Here is an 18,317-nt window from a genome sequence, read left to right as displayed (position 1 = left end):
ATTTCATGAATTTTCATAAAAGATAAAAATAAAGTTAGTTTTATTTTTATTTATTTTTTTATCTTGTATGTAAAGACAGTAATGTCAAACATTGAGTTTGAAACAGTTAGAAAGATTAACAATGACACCAAAGTGGTTAGAATTGGTGATTTAAACGTAAGATACTGTAAGAAATACAACAAATATTCTTTGTCAGACATTATAACACCATCTGGAAAGAAAAACAAAGGACTGGGTTAGAATTGCTTCTACTCAGAAAATTTTGACAAGAAATCCTGAGCTTATGATATCAGTAAGATTCTATGGAACTACAGCATATCTCATTGACAAAAGTCTTATACCAATAATTCTTCTATGGATTGACCCAGTTGTTGGATATAACTTCATAACATATGGTTCATTCGATACGAAACGTTGCAGTGAAGGCTTACTTTACATCGTTCAGAAACCGAAGGACTTCAATACAAAGAGATATAAGATAGGAAGAACATAAATATAAACTCAAAGATATGACTCTACCGTCAATAGAGTCAAGGTTGTGTTCGTTAATGATATGAGAGCTGCAGAAACAGAACTACTTGAAAAGTTTGAGAAAATGTATGGTGCTCCCATGAAAGGTAAAGAAACGTTTGAAGTAGATGAGATAGATAAAGCTATAAAATTATTTGACGAAGTTGCTGAAAAATACATATAAAGCGTTTATTTTTGGTCTTTTGTGAAAGTCAGAAAATAACGCTAATTTTTTCTAACAAAATTTTTATCTTGTATGTAAGAACAGCAATGACAACAACTGCTATCGTTCATGAAGCCATTAATGAAGAATATGAATACATACAGTATAACAAACAATTGAGACTCATTCGTTCAGTCAAAGATGACATGTACCAAATGCAGAGTATTTTGACAGCATGTTTTGCTCCAGAGAATAAAACACCAAATGAATGGTTTGAATTAAATAGCACTCATGAACTCCTCAGTGAGTTTGAACATGTAGAACTTAAAAAGATGTACCAAGACAGACAAAACTTACCATCACATCTAAAAGGTATATATGTTCATAAGTTCCTAGTTAGTTCAATAGCAATGTGGGCTTCACCTCGTTATGCAATCTACATACTTATGCTACTTGACGAACTTTGTACAAAGCAGAGAGAAGATATGATGAAAGAAGACAAAAGCATACAGAAAAGAATACCGCGTTCAGTACCAAAAGGAAAGGAAAAGAGTTATAAGTATATGATTTACACTGAAGAGATGGAAAAAGAAGAAGATAAAGATATGGTTATGTTACATTTAGTCAGAAGAAACAACAAGAGCTTTTATGACCTCGCTAAAATATATAAATCTGACAGAAACTGGTTCTATCGTGAAAACTTACCGATTTCAATGACACCGAATGAGCAAATAAAAGAAATTGTCAAAAAATACTCTTCCTCAAACACACTATGACATCAAAGGTTGCACAATACTTACATTCAAAGAAGACTTAACATTACTGAAGGAAAAAATAACAGAATATTTCGATAACTTCAAAGAGGAAGAATGAAAAAAATCTCGTCGGGTGCCACGTTAGGACCATAGTGGAGAAAACCATGATAAAAACAAAACCCTTCGTCATTATTTTGTTTTTACCATTTAATTGTTTCCATAAACGCTCCATGTCGAATATAATTGACGAAGAGAGAATCGTCTGATCGTCAAGTTTATTTTGTTTTTACCATTTAATTGTTTCCATAAACGCTCCATGTCGAACATAATTGACGAAGAGAGAATCGTCTGATCGTCAAGTTTATTTTGTTTTTACCATTTAATTGTTTCAATAAACGCTCCATGTCGAACATAATCGACGAAGAGAGAATCGTCTGATCGTCAATTATGTTCGACACTGATAACATTAACGATAACATTAACGATAACATAAACGATAACATAAACGATAACATAAACGATAACATAAACGATAACATAAACGATAACATTAACGATAACATAAACGATAACATTAACGATAACATAAATGCTCCATGTCAATTATGTTCGACACTGATAACATTAACGATAACATTAACGATAACATAAACGATAACATAAACGATAACATAAACGATAACATTAACGATAACATAAATGCTCCATGTCAATTATGTTCGACACTGATAACATTAACGATAACATAAACGATAACATTAACGATAACATAAACGATAACATTAACGATAACATAAATGCTCCATGTCAATTATGTTCGACACTGATAACATTAACGATAACATAAACGATAACATTAACGATAACATAAACGATAACATTAACGATAACATTCATTTTTGCATTAATCCTGCTGTGTTGTCAAAATGTCATGTTGTCATCATTTTTAAGAGAAGTTAATTAACCTGGTGACACATAGTGACGTGGTGACACCATCAGTTATTCAAAAATAAATTTTCTTATAAAGCTTCAGGGTCTATTTCTTCAACCATTTCACTTCCTTCGTCAATGTCAATAGAAGCTTCTTCAACCTTTGGTAAGAATTTCTGTATAACATCTTTGTTCGTTATTGTCTTCAGAGATGAAGGATAATATTTCACAGATGTTTCACCCTTCTTATATTCTTTCTGTTCGGAAAGATTCATAGCAATACTGAAGAAGTCAATATTAGAGTTCTTTATGACAGTATAATGAGTATCTTTGACATTCACGAAGAAACTCTTTTGTTTCAAAACTACTGCTAACTCTTGTGAAGTATAACGTTTGCGGTCAATGACGATAGCTAATGGTCTGACATACTGACCAAACTTAGATTCTTTCACAAACTTCTTGTTAAAGATAACATTAACGTTTGCAGCATTATTGAACTCATTCTTGATGGCAGTAGCGAGAGCATTGTATGAAAAGAACTTGCAATCTTGCATGTGTTTCATTAAAATAAAAATATTAAATTATTTTGAAAAATAACTTAAAAAATCTAATCTAATTTTTTCAAAAAATATTTTTTTATTTCCTACTAAAGATGTATCGGAAGTTGTCTAAGTTAGAACACTCGGAAATAAAACAACTTCTTACAGAAGCTAATATAGATGTTGCAAAGCATTACGCAACAAACAAAAAAGCACTCGCTGACATCCTCAATGACTATAATGGTGAAATAAGTTATGATAGAATTCATGAGTTCATAAAGCCGCAACGCGGCGAGGACGAAGTCCATGCAAGAGCATTTCCTTTAAATGACGTTGCTATTGACTTATATCATAGACGTTCAGTACCTCATGAAGTAAGAAGAGAAATTTTTGACATAACAAATGCGAACGTTGGTGAAACAAGAAGAAGAGACGACACACTGAAACAACAGAGAAGAGAGATGTTTAAGAGCGCTATAGAACAAGTTCGCAAAGCTAACGATGTCCTTCGTTCCATTGACGACAAACCAAAAGAAGGTGAGAGATGGTTAAAGAAAGATGAAGAGAATAGGAAGAGGAATGTTAAGACAGGCAATAGACTCATTGACTTTAACATCGAAGCTTTAGATGAACCAAACAGAGACTACTTACACAAACATTTCGGTAAGGTTTTCATGAGACTCTTAGAGAAGATTAAAATAAACTCCCAACAAAGATGGATGGTATGTTATAAACTTGGTGGAAAGTATGAATGTTCTACGTTAAACCTCAATAATATTGGAACATTACTACATCAGCTCTTGAAGGAGAACTTTATATCAGAGATAGAAGCAAATGCTGAAGGTATTGTTGAAATGCACTATGACTTCTTCTTGACAAACATAAAGAATCTTACTGAAATAAAGATGTATGATTTAACAGAATATGAAGGCTTAACGATGTCAGATGTAAAGAAAGGCAAACCAAAAAAGAGACCATATAGAGATGAAAGCACACTGACAAATGACCAGAAAGCCATTTTGGAAGCTCTTAAGCAAACAGGAAACCCAGCACTTATAGAAAGCTTTTGGAAAGATAATGGTGAAAAGAAGTTTTATAAGAAGAGAAGCGGTCAGTTCTGGAAGTATCTTTGCACATTACCTATAAATCTTGAACGCTATCAAATCTTCAATGAACTGAACAAAAGAACTGCAACACTTATGACAGAAGATAACTGCTTCGTTTATGCTTGCATTCAGGCTGGAGTAAATGAAGAAACTATTGACCACATGAGAGAAGTCATTCGTGTTAGAGACTTTCCTCAAAGTAAAGTACAAGAAATTTCTGACGCAACAGGTATAGCATTTAATGTTACCATTGGTTACTTCAATGACTCAAGACATAATGAAATAAAGAGATACATACCAAAAGAATGTGAAACTGTTAGAACTATTGACTTACTTCTTGTTGAAGACCACTACATGCTAAATGAAAGATTACCAATGACAACATATTTCATTCGCAACTATATAGAAATCTTGAAGGAGTGTGGTGGAATGAACATTGAGAAACAGATGAAGATTTATACAAAGAGAGAGAACAAATATGTAGTTCGTTATGATAGAACAACACCGTTATGGGATGTTATGAAAACATTGTGGGAGTGCAAATATTTCGAACCTATTTCTTATGGAGAACTTTTCACATATACGACTGACTTATATAAACAGAACCTTGCACCATTTAAAGATTTGACATATGCTCCAAAGTATTGTGTACAACTGAAGAAGAAAGCAGAGTCAAAAGAAGTAAATAAAGCTAAATGTAAGTTCATTCCTGAGCATGTTTTCTTTGCTGACTTTGAGTGTAGCACTGATGGAGTTCATAAAGCCTTTAACATATGTTACGACAGTGAAGATGGTTCAGTGAGTGAAAGCATTTGGGGTCAGAACTGTGCAACAGAATTTTTGGAACGACTTCCTGACAAGAGTTTAATATATTTCCATAACCTCAGTTATGATATAAACTTCATCTTAAGACACATGACAGAAGTGAAAGGAACTCCCATCATTAAAGGTTCACGAACAATGCAGATAACTGGCTTATATAAAGGAAGGGCAATTATTATAAAAGATTCATACACTGTTATAAATAAGAAGCTTAAACTATTTCCTGAAAGGTTTCATTTGCAGTGTGGTGAAAAGGAAGTATTTCCGTATCAATATTATTCAAGCTCTTTGTTAGCAAATGACAACAGAACTGGTGTCATTTCTGAAGCGTGTAAGTTTGTAAAAGATATTGATACGTTCATGAAAAACATAGATTCCATCAAAGGTTGCAGAATAGATGAAAACCACTTCGACTTAGAAAAGTATAGCACATTCTATTGCAAACAAGATGTAAGAATTTTAAGAGAAGGTTTTGTTAAGTTCCGCAATTACATATTAAAAGAATTTGATTTAAACGTTTATGATTACGTTAGCATTTGTTCAATTGCTAACAAATTGTTTGAGAACAGAGTGTACTTCCCGAATGGAAATTTATATGACCTCTCAAATAAACCAAGAGAGTTTATTTCACGCTGTATTCAAGGTGGAAGATGTATGCTGTCAGATAACATGAAACAAAAGAGCGAAAAGAAACTCATTGCTGATTTCGACGCTGTTTCATTATATCCATCAGCTATAGCAAGACTTCATACTTTAGAAGGTATTCCAAAGGTTATGAAGGATGAGATGCTAAGCACAGAGTATCTCATGAGACATTTATTCGATGACGACCAAAAGGAACTCATTAGTGAAAAGTTTATGTCTGGCTTCTTTGTTCTCATTAAGATAACAGAGATTGGAATACATAGACACTTTCCTTTAATAGTTTGTGACCCTGAACTAAATCCAGAACTTAACGTTCCCAGAAGTTCAAACACTTGCTGTTTAATGTATGTTGACCATATAACATTACAAGACCTCATAAAATATCAAGGTGTCAAATGTGAAGTGTTGCAAGGATACTATTACGATGGAAACAGAGATATTAGAATAAGAGATGAAGTAAAGAAGTTGTTTGAGTTAAGGTTAAAGTATAAGAAAGAAGGAAATCCTTTGCAAGAAAATATAAAGCTCATTCTGAACAGTATTTATGGCAAAACTATTCTATCTCCTATTGAGTCAAAAATAACCATAGTAAATGACAAAGATGCTATAAGATATGCCATCAGAAACTACAACCATATAGTGAAGTTCGAAGGTTTGGATGGTTCAGATAAAACTATTTTCAAGCTAACGAAAAGCATTTGCAGACACTTTAACTTCTGTCCACTTGGTGTTAACATTCTGTCTATGTCGAAGAGAATAATGTGTGAAGTATTCTGTACTGCTGAAGATATGGGACTTCAAATATTTTACCAGGACTGTGATAGCATGCATATTTTCAATGAAGACATACCAAAGCTTGCAGCAGAGTTTAAGAAGAGATACGGTCGCGAACTTATAGGAAAGAACCTTGGTCAATTTCATTCTGACTTCGCAGAAATAACACCTGGAAAACAAAGTTTAGCATACAAGTCAATATTTTGTGGAAAGAAGACTTACATAGACTTACTCACGAATGATTTAAATGAAGTTGCATTCCATGCACGTTGCAAAGGTGTCAAACAAGACGTCCTTGCTTTAACAGCAAATGAAATGTTTCCTGAAGCTATACAATGCTATTACAATGAAGATAAGAACATTCACATACCTGTTGGAACATATGACAAAGACTCTGAGTTCAGTTTAATGAAACTTTACAAAGCACTTCATGATGGTCAAGAGATTGGATTTGACTTATGTAAGTCATGTCAACCTTGCTTTGCTGAAAAGTTTAACTTCTCAATAACGACTAAAACAAGCTTTATTCGTAAGTTGAAGTTCTGAGGTCATTTATTTTTGTCAGCAATGAGGTCATTCGTGATAAAAATAAGCCGCTAGCGGCAAGGGCGAAGCCCATGAGGTCATTTACAATACTGCGATGGTAGAGTTTAAGAGTTGTGCTTCAATGTAGAGACAGTCCTTATGGTCTGGAGGTAAGAACACTGGGCAGTTATGGTCATGAGTGGAGAACATGTCTATCCAAAACTCACGATTGAAGCCAGTTAATTTATAGTATTTAGGGTTAGGAAGTGGTGAAGTTCTTGTATGACCAATGAACTCATTTTCAACTCCCTTACTTAAGTTTGAATATAATATAGCTTGCTTTCTATCCCAAATGCCGGGTGTTACAATCTTTGAAAATTCATTTTTCCTCGGAAGCATTGCATCATAATTGAAAACATTCTTGAAATCATCACTTGGTTCAGAGATTTGAAATCTTATACGTAATGGATTTTCTTTCTTTTTAGCTACTTCATTGAATGGTGAATATATAACAAACTGACAGTCATGAGTTCCATCTTCATTTTCATTAAATTCATAATGAAAGTCTATAAGTTGTGGCCGACTACCTTCTTCTTTCAGTTGTGCAAGAAACTCACGTAAAGGCTGTAAAGTTTGTACTTCAATGTTGAACTTTTTCTCGAACATCTCATTAAATGAAGTCATACATTGTTGCAATGTTGTATCGTCTTTAAAGTATTTGTATATGTGAATGTTTTGGGCGCTTAAAGACTGTTCGTCATTTTCTATCTCGACTTGAAGTATAAAGTCAACCTTTCTGAAAGCACGTGTTATATACATATTTGTTATGCCAATGTACTTCTCTTCATTTATGTTCACAATCCAGTCTGTTGGAAACTTAAACGTTACTCTGTTCCCCTTTATTTTGACGTCAGGGTTTTCACTACTGAACGCAACAGATAAAGGTATTTGTCTATACATTTAGTTCCGATAAAAATAAACCATTTACTCTTTCTTTGCTTCAGCTTCTTTAGCTTTTGCTTCAGCTTCTTCTCTAGCTTTCTTCGCCAGCAAACGTGGGTTCTTCTGTCTCCCAGCAGCTAATGCAGCAAGTTGTTTTTCACTAAGTTTTCTCTTTGGTCTCTCTGGCTTTTGTTCTTGTTTTTGTTCCTTCAGTTCGGATAAAATTTGCTCACGAATTTCTTTCTTCAATGCTTCAACATCTATGACCCCTTGGGTCTTGTCCGTAGGGCTTGTCTGAGTCATTTGACTGCAGATAAAAAACAAAATTAAAACTTTAACCGATGTAAAATGAGCTTGTCAAAATCAGAGCGAGAGTCTATTATATTAAATGACGCACGAGGAATACAACATCCTTTCTATTACGTAAGTCAGAGTAAAGATGGTAAAATATACGTAAGAAAAAGAAAGGTTCCATTAGCGAATGCAGAAAGCGACAACATTAAGGTGCATGGCACCGGGGCGAAGCCCATGTTAAGCCTTCTATTCAAACTGAAAAGTCAATAGAACAGAAGAAAAGAAGCCAGATGTACTTTCAATAACGAACCAAGAGCTTATTGCAAAGTTCGTGAATTTCATTGAAAAACAAACCGAGTCAAAGAATCCTGACCCGCCAGTGAAAGAAGTTGAGACAAAAGAGAATGTACAGTTCATTGAAAATGTCAAGAAACAACTTCCACCACGAATGCCAAGAAGAAGAGTGAGAATAATGAAGTAAATAGATATTTTTATCTGAAGTAAATACATGCAGAACGAACAGTTAAACGAATTTACTCCAGCAGAGCATATTCATCAGATTCGCTCATATTTCGATATCATAGACAATGCAGTTCAAATTGGTGACACTAATAGAAAATATTCTGACGCAAAGATTCCATCACAACCTGGAACTGCTAAAGATAACACATGGGTAACATTCAATCTCTCACCTCCTGGTGAAAATATGTTGGACCTTTACAATACATTCATTACGTATAAAATGGAAGGTCAATTTATTGTAGATAAAGAAATTGGTTCAGGTTCCAATAAAACAAACCCACCAGGATTTTGGATTGGTTTCGATGACGCTTTCTATGCAGTTGCTGGATATCAAATCCTTGCAAATGGTCGTATCGTATATTCTCAAGACAACGCAAGAGAAGAAGCATATATAACTTCAAACTCACAAACTACCGAACAAATAAAGAAAGTAGATGTTTTCTCAAAGACTCGACATGAAGATGTATGGAGTCATTCGGGAACATGCAGAACAGGACAAATTGTTAGTGGTCCAATTACAGCAGGAAAATCATTTGATTTTAAGCTTCGTTTAAGAATTCCTGTTAGAAGATTCCTTCCATTAGAAGCTATTCGATTTATTCCAGCTTTTGCAGGAAACATTCAGCTTAAAGTAAAGTTCAGTAGCGACGCCTTACAATGCACATCTATATCTGTAAATGATATCATTGCTTTCAATCCAACTCTTAAAGTTGCATTTGCTTCAGATTCAAATCCACCGACAAATAAATTTGTTCCATGGAATGAACCATTCACTATGATAACGAAGGCAGTAGAAGCTAGTGGAACAGTTACTATTACAACTGTAACCCAGCAACTATTTCGAACAAAGATGGATTTTAATGAATGTTTCATTCATCCAAAGTCATTCTCTTTAGACCCTAACATTTATACAGAACTTGTAGAACATTATACAAACGAGGCTTTATGTTTTCCTGTTAAAGTTATGGATTGGATTCCTATGGACGGTTCATTCTCAAAGAATACAGATAGTTCAAGTGCAACATTTACAGCAGCTTATACGCCTATTAATGTTAAAAGTATTTGGGCACTATTTAGAAAGAAAGACAACTATTATGTTAATTTTGAGAACCCTAAGTTTAAATATCTTCAGCTTTCCATGGGAGCTTATGGAAATATGCCTGCAGAACCTGAAAAATCATATGGACCTGTATTTTATGAAATGGTTGCGAACGCTTGCAATACAAACAATGATATGATAGGATTTAATGAAGATGTTATGAGGTCATTGGTGGATGATGGTAGTGTGGAACATAAATGGGATAGCTATGACAACACACATTTCTTATGTGGTTTTCCAACAGAAGTGGACTTTTGCTTCCAGCAAGGTCAAACATCTACTGCTCCAATAACATACAAATTGTCTGTTAAAGGACCTATTGAACTAGCAACTGAAAATGTACCAAAGCCACTTATTGGATTTATGAGGGATTGTTGCTTTGCCATTCAGGTGCGTGCTAATGGCATCCCCATAATAAGATTAGATGACTATAACTTAGCTACGGACGACAGTGAGGAATAAAGGATGAACGTTTATTTTTAAAGCTTATAAATGAGTTCTTCATCAAGCTCTCGTGAACCTTCACCATCTATGAAACAAACTTTACCAAACGATTATGGAGCACCTATTGAATATTTCTTACGAGCTGCACAATGGCAAAGAGCAGTCTCACCAAGGTTAGGTGTTCCACCAGCTCCTGTCAAAAATAGCATTTGGTCAAGTCCTTATATAAGATATGGTCTCCCACTAGGTTTGCTAGCTACAGCAGGAGCAGTTATGATGTTGAAAAGAAACAAAGCAAATGTTGTAAATAATACTGAAGTAGTTGAAGTTAAACAAACCAACACCTTCGCAACGTCAAAACCAACGCCTTCACAAGCAAAACCTTCAATGACTCCTGAACCTATGGAAGTACAAACTCCTGTTCAAAAGTCAACTCCTAAACCGACTCCAACATTTAAACCAGAACCTACTCCTCAAATAAATCGTAAAACTCCTGCGTTTCCTTACTGAAAAAATAACGTTATTTTTATTTAATATTAAAATTTTTATTTGATTGAAATGACAAATAAAGTCACTGAAGCAATGAAACAAAAGTTTATGGTAGAATACATTAAATCAGGAACTATTCCAGAAGGTTTTTACATTCATACTATGAAGGATGGTAGAGTTCAGTTTAGAAAGATAAAGCAACCATTAGATAGAGAAGGAATTTTGAGAAAGATTAAACTTCATGAGGACAACATTGCTGAACTTAAGAAGAAGCTAGAAGAGTTGGAGAAAGGAAGAGAGTTATAAAGCAATGAATTCAACAGGGTGAAAAAACAGGTGAAAAAAGAGGTGAGATTTCACCACTTCACCTAAACATTATTTTTGTGCTATGTTTTCATACGTGTGAGGGTGGTTATATCATTTATTTTAAATAAATGTGGGAACAAAAATAAAGCATATCTACTCACAGGAATGAGACCCTTACTGACTATGTATTCGTTTAATGCTTGATGAAAACAATGGTACATATTATCGTATGGGTATACACAACGTCTGTTTCCATCGTCGTCGTATATGTAGAGCTCAAATCCAGTCCAACCTTCTTTTGTACAATATGTAGCTTTATTTAAGTATGCATTTATGTAGATAAGGCAATTTTCTTCATCGCTCCAGAAATAATTTTTCGTCATTGTTGAAATAGTTTTCGTTCCTCTGCGACCATAAGGAATGTATGCAATGAACTTTGCGTCATATGGATTGTAATATATTCAGGGTTTCTTTCATCGTCAATGGTCTGTCTTTGTTAAAATGCATGTTTCTCAGTTTTACTTGAGTTTTGAATAGTTCACGGAAACGTTCTGGGAAAGAGTCATAGTAAATGTAGTCGGACATGTCTTTGTAATGAAATAAAAAATTAAAAAAAAATAAAAATAAGGTTATTTTTATTTAGTGAGGACGGTAGTGAATTCGTTAGTGAAGTCGTTTATGTGTCAGATGGTTTTGTAAATATTAAAGGTTAAGTTGGTGTTATGGTTGTGTTGTAAAATATACGTTACCGGTTTCGTAAAGTGTCAAACCGTTAACTTGGGTAAGGTGGAACGCAGTGCCGCCGTACCCAAGTTAGGGATACTAACTATGAAAAGGACATTTATTCGGAATTAATATCTCTCCCATGAAGAGTGTAGGTACATTATTGTGAAACAAATGATGAATATAAAATCTCTGCAATGTAGAATGTGGTCACGCTGATTCGTATGCACTGTACCAAAACGGAAAAATAGAACGGAGGTGGAAGACAATTTGTTTGTTTGCGGACCAATTTATTCTCAAATTTTAATATTTTCGGACTGTTTCGCAGATTCCTACACCACCCAACTTTCTGGCATCAATTGCAATTCCTATAAATCGATAAAGCCAAAACTTTTAGATGCAAGACTCATATACTGTGGCAGCGAGTCTTAGGAATTTTCCAACTTTGGCTCCAAATTGACATCCTTTAATATATAGGTTGACTAATTAAAGTGTAGTAATATTATTTGTAGTTATATTTGATTGGATTTAATTGCATCAATAATATATATATAAACTTATAAAACGCTTATATTAATCCTATTTGTAAATTTTTATATTTTGTAAAACATATTAATAATTGTGAGCTTTACAAAATATTTGGGAAATATTTTGTACAGATCACAATTATTAATTCGTTTTTCAAAATAGATTAAAAATTGAAAACCGCTTCACTCATTCAATTTTTAATCTATTTTGGTAAAATTTGATTACGTTTAGAATTACAATTTTTTAAATGGACTTGATGTCCGTTGTTCTTTATTTTCAAAAAAAGGAATGGAATTCCCAACAAATTTTTCAAGAAATCAATACTACATTAGGAGAAGGTTCTATTGCTTATTCAACAGTCACAAAGTATTTAAGAAGTACAAAGTTTAATTCAGATAAATAAACCGATGAGGAAAATTTGCAAAAAATGATATTCCAAGTTGTAAATGAATCAATTTTGAGATGCTTGGAAGAACATCCTTTGTACTCGGTGCGAGACATTTAAAAAGAGACAAAAATTACATGTGAAACTGTCCGCCGTCATTTACTCTACGATCTTGGCTTCAAAATCAAGCATTTAAGATGGGTGCCACACCCTTACAACACAAATGAAAAAAAGTCGTATCATCAAAAATATATTGCATGAAGCTTTATACTTAATAAAAAAATCAAAATAGAATGAATATATTGTTTAATCAAAATAATCACCTTTGGCATCAATTACACATTGAAATTTTTCTTTCCATCCGTCAAAAACGTTTCGCAAGACATCCTGCAGGATTTCACTTCAAATTTCAATTACTGCATTAAAAAATTATTTTCTGAATTGAACTTAGATCCAAGAAGCTTGTCTTTGATGTAGCCGAATAAATAAAAGTTGCTTGGAGTGATATCCGGCGTGTAAACTGGTTGAATAACTTTTATTTCTCCAGAATCATCACAAAAATTTAAAATTTTTTGCAACATGTGGTTTCGCGTTATCGGCGTGAAGATGAATTTTCACTTTTTTCTTTGCTTTGGATTAATACGATCTATCATTTTCTTAATGATATTTTCCAAGTAACAGATACTGTTAAATTTGGTACTCCTTGGAAGCATATCAATTTAGACAATTCCATCTTTTGTTCAGATAATTATCAACATCACTTTCTTGGAGGTGGTTCTTCGTGAGTGAGCCATAATTGTTCGTGTTCATAGCTTAAATCATGGCGCTTTTTCTTTTCCAGTTCATTGAGTTCACTAAGCATTTGCTTTGAAAGTCTGACTTAGTGAGATCGTGTGCCACCCACTTTGTATGCTTAATAACAAATCTAGTAACATTTATAAGATACGTATGTACTGTACTTCTTGGTATTTTTGTGAGTTTTTCTAAATCTCTGATAGAAGAATAAGGTTCTGCTTTTAAAAGTTTTGAGAATTGCAATTGAAATAATCGTTTTGTTGAAATTTTCGTTTTTTCCTCCCTCAGCCTATTTTAGCAAGGTTACTACAATCTCATGATTAATTGGGTTAGTAGCAGGTCCACTTACCAATTGGATGAATGTAATATCATTCCCAAAAAAATCAGGGTCATATGAATCATCGAAAAATTGCAAAACCTCCCACTTTTTGGGAGGGGCATTTTGGAAAAATAATTTTATATACATTTATAGATCTATCTTCTTCCAATACTCTTCTATATTTATCTAATTTTTTTTAATAATCTTCTTCCAATACTCTTCTATATTTATCTAATTTATAGATCTATCTTCTTCTATCAAAATTATGTAATTTTTTAATAATAATAATAATTATTATTATTATTATTATTATTATTATTATTATTATTATTATTATTATTATTATTATTATTATTATTATTATTATTATTATTATTATTATTATTATTATTATTATTATTATTATTATTATTATTATTATTATTATTATTATTATTATTATTATTATTATTATTATTATTATTATTATTATTATTATTATTATTATTATTATTATTATTATTATTATTATTATTATTATTATTATTATTATTATTATTATTATTATTATTATTATTATTATTATTATTATTATTATTATTATTATTATTATTATTATTATTATTATTATTATTATTATTATTATTATTATTATTATTAATTATTATTATTATTATTATTATTATTATTATTATTATTATTATTATTATTATTATTATTATTATTATTATTATTATTATTATTATTATTATTATTATTATTATTATTATTATTATTATTATTATTATTATTATTATTATTATTATTATTATTATTATTATTATTATTATTATTATTATTATTATTATTATTATTATTATTATTATTATTATTATTATTATTATTATTATTATTATTATTATTATTATTATTATTATTATTATTATTATTATTATTATTATTATTATTATTATTATTATTATTATTATTATTATTATTATTATTATTATTATTATTATTATTATTATTATTATTATTATTATTATTATTATTATTATTATTATTATTATTATTATTATTATTATATATATATATTATTATTATTATTATTATTATTATTATTATTATTATTATTATTATTATTATTATTATTATTATTATTATTATTATTATTATTATTATTATTATTATTATTATTATTATTATTATTATTATTATTATTATTATTATTATTATTATTATTATTATTATTATTATTATTATTATTATTATTATTATTATTATTATTATTATTATTATTATTATTATTATTATTATTATTATTATTATTATTATTATTATTATTATTATTATTATTATTATTATTATTATTATTATTATTATTATTATTATATTATTATTATTATTATTATTATTATTATTATTATTATTATTATTATTATTATTATATTATTATTATTATTATTATTATTATTATTATTATTATTATTATTATTATTATTATTATTATTATTATTATTATTATTATTATTATTATTATTATTATTATTATTATTATTATTATTATTATTATTATTATTATTATTATTATTATTATTATTATTATTATTATTATTATTATTATTATTATTATTATTATTATTATTATTATTATTATTATTATTATTTTATTATTATTATTATTATTATTATTAAATCTGAGAGTGCCAAATTATTATTAAATCTGAGAGTGCCAAATGATTTATTTCCGCATGTAGAATCAGAATATGTCGGAAAAATTACGTTTTAATCAGGAATCTATCGATTTTATCAACATTAAAGTATATGCATATGATAATGCTCACATAATCTGCATATAGATCTAATAATATAAAAGCATAAGCATAATTACTACTTAGTAATAGAAAAACATTTACAAGCAAACATCAAAGATATCATCTTTATCTTTGGATGCTACTTTTTATGTAAAAAAATGAAAATTTAAAATATCGTTAACGTTTATTCTCATAAAGTAATCAGTTGTTTTCGATAATGTACAGTGAATAAGTAATATGGATTTGAGCTCTTCGTTCTGTTCAGGATCGCTACTGATCCGCATATGTGGTTCTACCATCAATTTGCTTACATAGTCTGGCCACTAGATCATAGAGGCGAGGTTAGTTAGTATACAAGTCTTGGGTACGGCGGCACTGCGTTCCACCTTACCCAATACTTGTGAATTTGACACTTTACAAAACCGTTAACGTATATTTTACAACATGAACGCAAAAACTAATTTAACCTTAAATATTTACAAAGCCGCCACCCACTTCACTTCACTAACGAACTCACTAATGTAAAAAATAAACGTTCTCACTATCGTTCTCACTAACGACTTCACTAATGTTCTCATAAATTTTCCTCAATATCTTCATCATCAGTGTTAACCCTATTGTAGTCATACTTGAAGCCATAAACTTTCTCTAACTTCTTAACGTACAATTTACATAACTTACCTTCGTCATCGTATGGTTTAATGATATAACTATTTCTATCTTTATACACAGTCAATGAAAAGTCAACTGGTCTCGGATGTATTTGAAAGAACATGTTATGCTCAGGAAGGAAGAATAAATGTTTAAATGTATGTTTGTTATATGTTTTGATTTGTATGAGTTGCTTTTGTTCTGTCATTTATATAAAAATAAACTTAAAAATAAAATAAAAATAAACGTTGTCAGAGGTGAAAAAATAATGTTTATGTTAGAATGTTAGATCTAACACGTTTTCTAACACGTTTTCTAACCTTGTGAATTCATTACTTTATAACTCTCTTCCTTGGTTTCTTTTTAGTTGCTTTCTTCACGTCTGTCTCCAGCTTAACTGTCTTTCTTCTTCGTCCGTAATGATACCAGTTACTTCCACCAGTCAATGGGTCAAATGGTCTTTCGTAAGGGTTTCCATACATTCCATAGGGACCATACGGAAGAACTACTGGTGGAGAAGAAACATTTTCTTTAGTTCCATCGACTCTATTTAAATGCATTGTTTCACCTTTCATCTGGTCATTAAAGTCTTTTGCATGTTTTGCAAACTCATCGTCCTTTCCTAAAGCATTTTCTGACTCAGTCGCAACCAAATTGGATGCTTTATTTATGAGCCCTATTTTATTTAATCTTAACTTCTTTGCAACCCAGCCTCCAATCTTTCCTTTATTTGCATCTAATGTCTTCGAAACTCTTCCTCCACTCATTTTATTTACTGCGTCATAAGCCCCAAGTGCTTTTGCTCCAAATGCTAATGCTTTTGTTCCCATTGCGCCTAAAGCTGCCCAAGCTACCATTTACACCATATTAAAATCATCTCTCTTCAATATTATCTCATAAAAGTTCTCGTTACTGGAGAAAGTCAATGAAACATAAACATTCTCATGGACTTCGTCCTCGCCGCGTTGCGGCTTCATAAACTTCTTTCTTATCTCATCTATTCGCTTCAAAATGTCTGAACAATTGCTAACATCTTCTACAACAGTTATTTCATCATGAATGACCTTCAAGAACAAGCTCATTTAATATGCTATTAAAATCATCTCAATAATGAGTCCATCCTTTCCATCTTTAGGTAGCACAACATCTTTCATTGAAGAAGGTTCGACAAGTCTTATGTTAAACTTACTGACAAAGTTTGTTATACTATAATGCTTCGGTGGCGAATACATGTAGTTTGAAAGACATAATATAGATTCTTCAGCAAATTCACTTATACTGGATTTTATAACAATGTTCTCACGAGACCAAATACCACCAATTGACAATCTTGTAAGCAATCCTGCTGAACCTTCAACTGTAAACGTCGATGGTAACATTCCACGAAGGTCATCTATTGACATCGTTGAGTCACTGAATTTAAATATTTTCTTAAAGCAATCGTCATTATCTAACCATGCAATAGCTTTGAAGTTTTCATTCGAATATACATCTGCTTCATTAAATGTAAAACCTGACTTCTTTGCAGAGACGACTTTAAAATCTATTGCATTTGTTTCAAAATTATATACTATGGTAACTTCTGAAGGTAATGGATGTCCTTCCGCAGTCAGTTGTTCTCTCACTACCGTTTGAAGCTTTGTGTTAAAAACTTTCATGTCATCTCCTGTGTCTAGGTTCACATACACAGCAACAGGAAAACTATCTTGCTTCTTTGTCTCATCATTATATCTCAAAACATTAAAGTTCTTCAATAATATTGTCCTTCCTGCTGGAATACTTCTAACTTGTCTTATTTCAATAGCTTTCTCACCTCCTACATACTCTACCCAGTGTCTTGGATATTCATAAGTATACTGACTTTCTTGAATTTTGGTTGGTTTCATCATAACGTGTTCATAGTATATCTTTATACTCTTGTCAGTTAGACTCGGTGCTATGTTCTGAATATTTCTGACTTGCATTTTTAATGGAGATAAAATGAAGCATTTAATACATGACGTAGATGAAGACATGAATGAAACTACAGACAAACTTAACTCTTCTCTTATTCTTCCTTTCAGTAAGGACTATGAGTTCTGTTCAAATGGTGTGTATTTCTATTGTGGAAAGATGGGTTCAAGTAAGACATTTAATTTAATTCGTCATATACTCATAACAGAGCGTTTAGGAAACGACTCTTACTATGACCAAATCATTATATCAGCAACTTCAGACTCTATGGATTCAACAGCGAAAACATTTATGTCAAAAGTTCAAGCCTCTGTCGTTAAAGTTCC

At 31.0% G+C, this 18,317-nt stretch overlaps 11 protein-coding genes and 4 pseudogenes across 15 annotated transcripts, besides 3 other annotated features; 10 read left to right on the top strand and 5 right to left on the bottom strand.

Annotated features, from left to right (window-relative positions):
- Nucleotides 1-11,693: part of a mobile genetic element that runs on past the window's edge.
- Nucleotides 82-538, top strand: TVAGG3_0087350 (annotated as a pseudogene). The gene has a single exon. A coding segment is annotated over exon 1 (457 nt).
- Nucleotides 1,120-1,449, top strand: TVAGG3_0087340 (uncharacterized protein; the record flags this gene model as incomplete). The annotated part of the gene is made up of 1 exon (XM_001299197.1): nt 1,120-1,449. One exon carries the CDS (start codon nt 1,120-1,122, stop codon nt 1,447-1,449), a length of 330 nt encoding a protein of 109 aa, XP_001299198.1.
- TVAGG3_0087330 lies at nt 1,876-2,275 on the top strand (annotated as a pseudogene). Its single transcript has one exon. A coding segment is annotated over exon 1 (400 nt).
- Nucleotides 2,448-2,921, bottom strand: TVAGG3_0087320 (uncharacterized protein; the record flags this gene model as incomplete). Its single annotated transcript, XM_051222330.1, has 1 exon — nt 2,448-2,921. One exon carries the CDS (start codon nt 2,919-2,921, stop codon nt 2,448-2,450), a length of 474 nt encoding a protein of 157 aa, XP_051107316.1.
- TVAGG3_0087310 (organellar and viral DNA polymerase type B) lies at nt 3,011-4,688 on the top strand (the record flags this gene model as incomplete). The annotated part of the gene is made up of 1 exon (XM_051222329.1): nt 3,011-4,688. A coding segment is annotated over one exon (1,678 nt), but the record flags the coding sequence as incomplete, so codon positions are not given.
- Nucleotides 6,215-6,790, top strand: TVAGG3_0087300 (organellar and viral DNA polymerase type B; the record flags this gene model as incomplete). Its single annotated transcript, XM_051222328.1, has 1 exon — nt 6,215-6,790. One exon carries the CDS (start codon nt 6,215-6,217, stop codon nt 6,788-6,790), a length of 576 nt encoding a protein of 191 aa, XP_051107314.1.
- Nucleotides 6,872-7,729, bottom strand: TVAGG3_0087290 (uncharacterized protein; the record flags this gene model as incomplete). Its single annotated transcript, XM_001311974.2, has 1 exon — nt 6,872-7,729. The coding sequence occupies one exon, from the start codon at nt 7,727-7,729 to the stop codon at nt 6,872-6,874; it is 858 nt and encodes a 285-aa protein (XP_001311975.2).
- Nucleotides 7,754-8,014, bottom strand: TVAGG3_0087280 (uncharacterized protein; the record flags this gene model as incomplete). The annotated part of the gene is made up of 1 exon (XM_051222327.1): nt 7,754-8,014. One exon carries the CDS (start codon nt 8,012-8,014, stop codon nt 7,754-7,756), a length of 261 nt encoding a protein of 86 aa, XP_051107313.1.
- On the top strand, nt 8,060-8,486 carry TVAGG3_0087270 (annotated as a pseudogene). The gene has a single exon. A coding segment is annotated over exon 1 (427 nt).
- Nucleotides 8,748-9,593, top strand: TVAGG3_0087260 (uncharacterized protein; the record flags this gene model as incomplete). The annotated part of the gene is made up of 1 exon (XM_051222326.1): nt 8,748-9,593. A coding segment is annotated over one exon (846 nt), but the record flags the coding sequence as incomplete, so codon positions are not given.
- TVAGG3_0087250 (uncharacterized protein) lies at nt 9,729-10,088 on the top strand (the record flags this gene model as incomplete). The annotated part of the gene is made up of 1 exon (XM_051222325.1): nt 9,729-10,088. One exon carries the CDS (start codon nt 9,729-9,731, stop codon nt 10,086-10,088), a length of 360 nt encoding a protein of 119 aa, XP_051107311.1.
- Nucleotides 10,119-10,377, top strand: TVAGG3_0087240 (repellent protein 1 family; the record flags this gene model as incomplete). Its single annotated transcript, XM_001299195.2, has 1 exon — nt 10,119-10,377. A coding segment is annotated over one exon (259 nt), but the record flags the coding sequence as incomplete, so codon positions are not given.
- TVAGG3_0087230 (uncharacterized protein) lies at nt 10,629-10,865 on the top strand (the record flags this gene model as incomplete). Its single annotated transcript, XM_001299194.1, has 1 exon — nt 10,629-10,865. One exon carries the CDS (start codon nt 10,629-10,631, stop codon nt 10,863-10,865), a length of 237 nt encoding a protein of 78 aa, XP_001299195.1.
- On the bottom strand, nt 11,019-11,450 carry TVAGG3_0087220 (annotated as a pseudogene). The gene has a single exon. A coding segment is annotated over exon 1 (432 nt).
- Nucleotides 11,451-11,693: a terminal%2Cinverted (terminal inverted repeat of Maverick-2 transposon ID:TVAGG3_0087210).
- Nucleotides 11,694-16,562: 4,869 nt separating this feature from the next.
- Nucleotides 16,563-16,895, bottom strand: TVAGG3_0087200 (protein of unknown function, DUF4107 family; the record flags this gene model as incomplete). Its single annotated transcript, XM_051222324.1, has 1 exon — nt 16,563-16,895. A coding segment is annotated over one exon (333 nt), but the record flags the coding sequence as incomplete, so codon positions are not given.
- A 228-nt stretch (nt 16,896-17,123) lies between these two features.
- Nucleotides 17,124-18,317: part of a mobile genetic element that runs on past the window's edge.

The sequence above is a fragment of the Trichomonas vaginalis genome, chromosome IV (assembly GCF_026262505.1).
Source record: "Trichomonas vaginalis G3 chromosome IV, whole genome shotgun sequence".
Classification (NCBI taxonomy): Eukaryota; Parabasalia; order Trichomonadida; family Trichomonadidae; genus Trichomonas; species Trichomonas vaginalis.
The sequence above is the reverse complement of the archived record's forward strand: the minus strand, read 5'-3'. Positions and strand labels throughout refer to the sequence as shown.